This window comes from Nothobranchius furzeri, chromosome 17 (assembly GCF_043380555.1).
Source record: "Nothobranchius furzeri strain GRZ-AD chromosome 17, NfurGRZ-RIMD1, whole genome shotgun sequence".
NCBI lineage: Eukaryota > Metazoa > Chordata > Actinopteri > Cyprinodontiformes > Nothobranchiidae > Nothobranchius > Nothobranchius furzeri.
The window spans coordinates 57,185,479-57,192,538 of record NC_091757.1 but is presented as its reverse complement, the minus strand read 5'-3'; the positions used below and the strand labels follow the sequence as shown (position 1 = coordinate 57,192,538).

The following is a 7,060-nucleotide window of genomic DNA, read 5'->3' as shown; positions in this document are numbered from 1 at the left end:
TATTGGAAAAAGTGAATTAAAAATAAAAGTGACTGGAGCCAAAGTTGGTAATATCAATAATAATCACAAATTCATTGCAAACAATAGTTTCTGAGGAATGAGACTGATTTAAATCTGATGCTTGTACATTAGTATATGAGTACAGTCCGTTGGCTTTAATTGTTTAATCTTATTTTTAGCATCATAGGTTTCAGAATAATGTCTCCACATAATTAGGAGCTGCGTTCCCACCACTCCATCGACTCTCAGGCGCATTCATCTCTTCTTTCTCAAGACTTTGTCCTCCTCCCACCCCGAACTCCCGCCCAGTGTTGCGTAGAACCGCAACAAGTTGCCAACCAATGAGACGCACTTCACTGATGTGTGGCGAGGGGACTGAAGGAAGGAAAGACAAAACGCGCAGAGGGTCCAGACTAGAGGACCACTGTGCGATCCACAAGAGTTGTTGTTTCCACCCCCACGCACTATTGTTTGCACAAGTACAGTTTAATGATTCTGCGCACTCCAGCGGTACTTTGGAGAGGAGATCCGCAACAGGGACCCGCTGATCTGGAGACAAGCAGCAGCAGAAACCCCTCTGCTTTCTTTTGGAGAACCTTTGGAGTGTTTCCTCCTGGCCAAGTTTCTGCTTGAGTCCACCGCCTCTAGTCATGTACGGATAGTGGACGGGCCGCTCAGGAATCCGGCTCAGATGGATCGGCTCTGACGGGGTTTATGGAGCCGGGATTACTCAGCGCTGTGCCAGCCAGTTGAACGCGCCCACACACGGGCCCATCACACACCATCTGCCTCGGAATAACTCGCCAGCTTGGACACAACCTATGGAAGCGGGGCGCAACTTTTACTTATGACACTGCTCTAAATTGCGCCGTTTCTCGCAGCCGCAGCGATGGCGAACTCTCGCGCTTTGCAGACCGTCTGCAGATCAGTTTGGCCTCTGGGCTGCGCGCTTCTGATCTTCGGCTACTTGTGCGTGGCTACCCCGCCTCACGGTCGGCGGCTGGTCTGCTGGCAAGCCATCATGATCTGTCACCAGGAACCCAGCTGCAATTACGCGTACGAGCACTACAGCCGCGCGTGTGGCTCGGTTCTGAGCGGACAGAGAAGAAAGTGCCCGAGCCACTGCATCTCCTCTCTGGTCCAGCTGAACCTGACCAAAAGCGGCCCGGCTCTGGAGGACTGCAGCTGCGGCCACGACTCGCTGTGCCAGAGCACCAAACGGGCCATCGAGCCGTGCCTGCCCAGGACTACCAGCACGGGCTGCACGGAAGCCCGGCTCCAGTGCGAGCGGGACCGGGAGTGCAGCTCCGCCATGCAAGACTATTTGCACCACTGCGGGAAACTTTTCAGCGGGGCGACGTGCAGCAACGCCTGCAGGAATGTGATCGCGAAGATGCGTAAACACCCCAAAGGCCAGAAGCTGGATAGCTGCGTGTGTGACGGGCCCGAGAGGAACATTTGTGAGTTTGTCAAGAGTAGCATGAGAGCGCTGTGCTTCGATGACCCGGACCCGGACTATGAACAGAGCGGTTCTGATGACGGTTCCGATGAGGAGAGGGACGACTGGGAGAAGGGCGGTCCGGAGGAGCTGGGCAACGGAGCCTCTATCACCGCAGCCGCCTGCGCTCGGACCCTCCTGGCATCCATCTTGGCTCTACTAGCCCTCTTTTAATCCCTGCCTTCTTAAATCTGCCCCCTCCACTGATGTCCGAATCAAAGGCAATCTAAACTTTTGTCACTCAGTGACCTGATGCCATTGTGCGCCTCGAGGACTAAAGGAAAAGTGTGTTTAGCGCATTCGGGCCTTAATGAAACCATTTTCCTTAAACAAAAGAAGACAAAAGACAATAAATCAGGAGGAAATTTCTATGCAAATAAAACCAGAACGATGTAAATGATCACTTATCAAACCCCCACAGCTCTGCAGGCGTGATGCTTATGAGAAAAACTAAATTATTTCTCACACACTTGGTTTAATCAACATAATTAGCTGTGCACTGCCAGTTTTGTGAAATTCTTTAAAAGTATTTTTGTAAAATGAACAGTTTGCATCTGATTTACAAGTATTTGTAAATAGGAGTTAAAGTGAAACAGTAATTTATTACATGGCTCCTTGTTGCATCCAGTATTGCCATCATGTAAATAAAAGATGGGAATTCCAGCTTTAAAGGGAACTTATTCCGACAGAAGTCACGTGTACATTCACTGTAAATATATGTCTATATGTGTTTTTTCATCAGAGAATTCTCTATGTTTTAGGCTATGAGATGATTTATTCACAATGTAAATCTAGATTAAAATGTCTAAATCCACTGTAAACGGCCTCGATGATACCCATTTTACAGGAGGCATAAAAAGGAAACTTGAAGGTGAAATCTGTGACTCGTTTGTTGATTTGTGCCGCATTACGTTGCTGACGGTGTCAGATCCAAATCAGAGTTGTCAAATTAATTATATTTAGGACACTTTTTTGTTGCTGGGCTTCAGTAAAGAAAAGCAAAACTCTCATTTGCTTCAATAAGCAGGATAATAAATCTCGACTGGTTGTTATAAGCTCTGGCGCGACAGAGTGAGGGGAGATGTGTGATGGTGGAAAATCCAGATTTAATTTCATCTCTGAGTTGCATCAGTGTGGAAGCTGGAGTGGAGAACAGGGTTTTTATTTTCCAAATGCTCGACGATCGCTTTGTGAATCATGTTTAAAGGTAAAAGAAGCAGCTTTATATGCATTGACGACTGTTGAGTTTACTCAGCTAGTTAACTGTGTTTAAATAAAAATAAAACTAAACAGCCGTGTGAAACATGCATGTTTTTTCTTTTACTTTTAAGGATTTTTCTAAATTAAACACTTCAGATTCATTTTTTACACCACACTGATTTTTCTACTCCTTTTCAAGCCCGTTTAAAGGGTTTCTCCTGCTGACGGATGTTCCAGTGACCTGTTATGTCTTGATTTAGCTTCCTTTTGTCAAAAGCAACTGTCATCATAAATCAACAAAACACCCTTGCCCCCTTCCTCCAGCCCTCCAGCAACAACCCTCTGCTCTGCAGCAAAGGTCTGGGACTCCACCAGCTGCAGGAACCGTATCTAAACGTGTTTTTTTTAATGAAAAAACAGATTAAATCTAATCAAACGGTTGAATATTTACAAATAAAATATTCAATTGACACCTTGTTGCATCAGATCTTATAAATAGTTGTTTTTTATATTTAAAACATGAATTCCTAAATCTGTGCAGTGCTGCTTTCTAACCTTTAGGAGTGTGTGTGCCCTGTTTGCAGTAAGAAATGAAAAGATGAAATTTTCTATCCAAATAACTTCCAACTGGTTTCACTAAACCTATTTGCACGAATGTGAAGAGTGTTACACGTTTTCTTGTGACATAACATAAAACAATGCATATTACTCTTTACATTTAAGCACAAGTTTAGTGGAACCAGCCGACGTAACCTGGTTAAGTAAAGTCAACGTGTTATTTCTTAGAGTGAACCTCAGAACATCGCTGTTTTTAGGTCAGGTGCAGCGGTTTTACATCCATGAGGTGCAGCAAAATGCTTTATTAGCAGGGGGACGAGGGCCCTCAGCTCAGCTGATGGCGGAGAAGTCGAGTGGCGTCTTTGTCATGGAAATGTTAAGCACATAATAGTTGAGATGCACAATAGGGAGGCACTTCATTCTTTCAGGCAGGCTTGACACCTCCGGAGAACCGAGCGGCAGGGAAGCATGTGGGAACGATCTGCTGCTGCCCAGGTCTCAAGCCGAAGCAAACGGGACAGAGGAGGAGGGGCAGGATGTTTGGTCCTGGATGTGCATGCTGTCCAGAGTAAACAATAACTAGTACTGCAAAATGTAAACAAAACTTCCAAATGAAGCTTTTTTATTTGTTTATTTTTGCTACTGAATTGACAAATAAAGCAAGTAAAACTAAAACTCTGCTGTGATTATGATGACTTCAGAGACTCTGGCTTCTAAATGAAATACCTTGTCGGTTTCCTGCAGCGGCTGAAATGCGATCCACCGTGCACGAAGCTTTCCAGGCAGGAGAACAGCTCCGCAGCCCCAGCCTGTCTATCCCTCCTCCTCCTGCTCGTCTTTCTCTTGGCTCCTCGCACTTGTTCAGGCAGTTTCAGCACTAAGGGAAAGCACAGCGTGTGTTGATTAGGCTGTAATAATGCACGATGTGTGAACGGATGAATGAAGCGCAACAATTCTCACAAAACTTGTGAAAATTGAATCGATTAAAGAGATTTTATAGTTTTAAATTTTCATGGGAAAACTGTCAAATCTTGGGCTTGAAAGAAAAATCTCTGTTTATAAAAAGTGTTTGTGGGTTATCGCTGCTGTTTGTCAGCATGCGGCCCTCTAGGAGGGGGGGCGGGGGGGGGGGGTGATTTACAAACTGTGGCTGTTTGTGTTCCAGCTCTTTGAGCGTGTGTAAGGTATCTCTGCCATCAGCTGTGGTCCACTGAGCTCGGTTCACTTCCAGAGCTGTTTTGTTGGCCTGCTAAACAAAACGGCTCACACTTCACCCAACGCAGATCTCTTCACCCCTTCACCCCTTCACCCCTTCACCCCGAGCTTATCACAGCACAATGTTTACAGAGGTGCCGCTTTCCCGAGCAGCGACTCGCTAAAACGCTCCAGACAAGATCTGTAGTCTCTGTTTTATTCTCACAATAACAAGTATACTGATGGCGTCCCACCCATCTCCACCCATACTACACACCACACATCAAATCTGCAAGTTTCATATTTTTCCCCACTTTTTAAGCAATTTATAAAATATTTGACCTTAGCTCTACTTTTTTCTTGCAGTGTTTCCTGTTAAGTTTTGGCAGAGTTGGCACCTTGTGTGTGTGTGTGTGTGTGTGTGTGTGTGTGCTGTACATTCTTTAGTGAAAGGTAAATGGAAACCGTTATACAGCCTGAAGCTTAAAGTTCTGCTTGAAATCTCCATCAGAGACAGCTCGAGGGCTTGGCTGCATGAACATTTATTTGAAATGAAACATATTAGGACTTTTTCTTATGAAGTCATGATAGTCCTATGGTTCATATAAACCTTGTTTATGAAGTTGTCTGCACTAAATCCCTTGTGCCGAATTAATTTAGGCAGTTGGATTCTTGACAGTTTTAAGTACCTTCCAGAATGAGCGGTTTCAGAGCTATGTCACTTTAAAGAGATAAGGTGTAGCTTTTACCATTAACTTCTGGAAATAGCCTTCAAAGTGTGCTAATGAAATGATGCCCAGTTGAAAAATATCGGCGGTTTCATAAAATAAAACCGTAAAAATCAGGTCCAAAATACTTGGGAGCGGGTCTAAGTCTCTGGGCGACGCCATGTTAGATGCCAAGTTTCCTTCTACGGGAGCCCATGAGGACAACATGCATTCACTGATTTGTAACAAACAGTTGTTGTTTTAAACGTTTACCTCTTGGCTTGTTGCCAGTGATGAATGGTGCGCTTGTTATTTAGCTAACGTTTGCACTCCCCAGGGCTTTTTGACCCTGATGGGTTGAGTTGGTAAAGTCTTACTCCAACACAAAAATACTGCTTGCTTGAAATGATGTAGGTGTCTACTGCCCCCATCGCCAGGAAAAATGCACACTGTCCCTTTAAGAAAACAAGCTGCAGCTGGCCACGCCAACCCCTCCCTCGCTTGGGTTGCTGTAAGCTGAGAAGCTCCAGTGTGCGGGAGGGGCTCAGAGTAGAGCCTCTGCTTGTCATGTGCCAGGGTGAGTGCTCCTCTCCTTTTTATTCCATCTTTGAGCTGCTGTGTTTCAGGAGAGGGAGGCTCCAGCTGCAGCTCATTAACAGTCAGCGGGTCCAAGGAGAACACATCTCGACGCCGGATGATCAACTACAGCTTGGTCGTTCCAGCCCTTTGCGTCTCCAGGTTAACTCTAGTGGTTTTTGAACCCTTGTGGATATACCTGTGCTTACCTGTTCCCAGGATTTTTGGGTCGGTTGTGGACCTTACCTTGACTCCTCAGGATCTCCTTGGACTTCTGAAGCTTCTGGAGCTTCTCTGGTTTTCCTGTGGCTCCTCTGATTGACTACTTGGACATTTCCACGATCCCGCTGGATTACTCGCCTGTGCCCCACAAATCTCCTGGACGCGGCATTCACCGTTCTCCTCTCCCCCCTGCCGGCCCGCTCTCCTGGACACCCCCTCTTGGATTCACCCCGGCACTCCACCTACCCTCCCCAATTCCTCAGCCCCCAGCTTCCCGTAAGTCTCAGCACCTTCCTAGTTTAGCCTTACCTCCCTGGACTCACCTGTTCCTCTGCTCTCCCCCCCTCACACGCTGCGGTTCTGTTGCAGTCCCCACTGGACCTTATCCAGTGCGCCCGCAGTTCCCGATTTTTTTAATGGAATTCTTTAATTTTTCTAATTGACTCGTGAGCGGTGAATTCTGCATGTCTTGGGTCAAACTCGTCCCCAAAGCCGTGTCACTGCTCCTCCTGCTCTCTCTTGACTGTGACAAGTGTTTCTATTCTGATTTTGCCGTTTGTGACATCACAAACAGAAACTTTTTAAAACGGCTTGCTCTCGGCACACTATTCCTAAAACCAAACACGGACAGAAAACCAACGGACACTTTTTCCTTATTTGGAGTTCTCATAGAGACACTAGAGACCCACACGACAGCACAAAAGGTGAGTTTTGTGTATGTCTCCTTTACATAGTGCTCCAAATGCATTATGTGATCTGAGCGTACTTCTCACATGAGTTTGTTTTGGCCGTGACGCTGCGGGGATAGTGATGTAGAAATGTTCGGACGGTTGGAATGGCTGAGATGTAGGAGGAGGCACTGAGATGGAAAGTTCACTGATGGGATTTGGAAATAATCCCCTGAAGTTACCGGAGTTTTGGATGGAACGGGCTCCACCCCGACTCCCCTCTGAGCCCTTGCCATCGTTCTGGCATCAAAAGCTTTGCAGTTAAAATGCTGCTTAAAAAGTTTTTGTGTTCATGCATGTAAGATTTTTTCACTTTTTACTCCGTGTTCTGTGAACGCTTCCCAAACTCGTTTGCAGACGACGCCGGTGCCACGACC

The 7,060-nt window shown here is 46.1% G+C and overlaps 1 protein-coding gene across 1 annotated transcript; it reads left to right on the top strand.

Moving 5' to 3' along the window:
* The first annotated feature begins 662 nt into the window (after positions 1 to 662).
* Positions 663 to 1,896, top strand: gas1a (growth arrest-specific 1a). Its single transcript, XM_015973214.3, has one exon. It carries the CDS (start codon positions 890 to 892, stop codon positions 1,670 to 1,672), a length of 783 nt encoding a protein of 260 aa, XP_015828700.1. The 5' UTR covers positions 663 to 889; the 3' UTR covers positions 1,673 to 1,896.
* The last annotated feature ends 5,164 nt before the right edge of the window (positions 1,897 to 7,060 follow it).

What these genes read in the sequence shown, in the direction of transcription:
- gas1a (XM_015973214.3), top strand. Translation starts at nt 890, where the DNA reads ATGGCGAACTCTCGCGCTTTGCAGACCGTCTGCAGATCAGTTTGGCCT.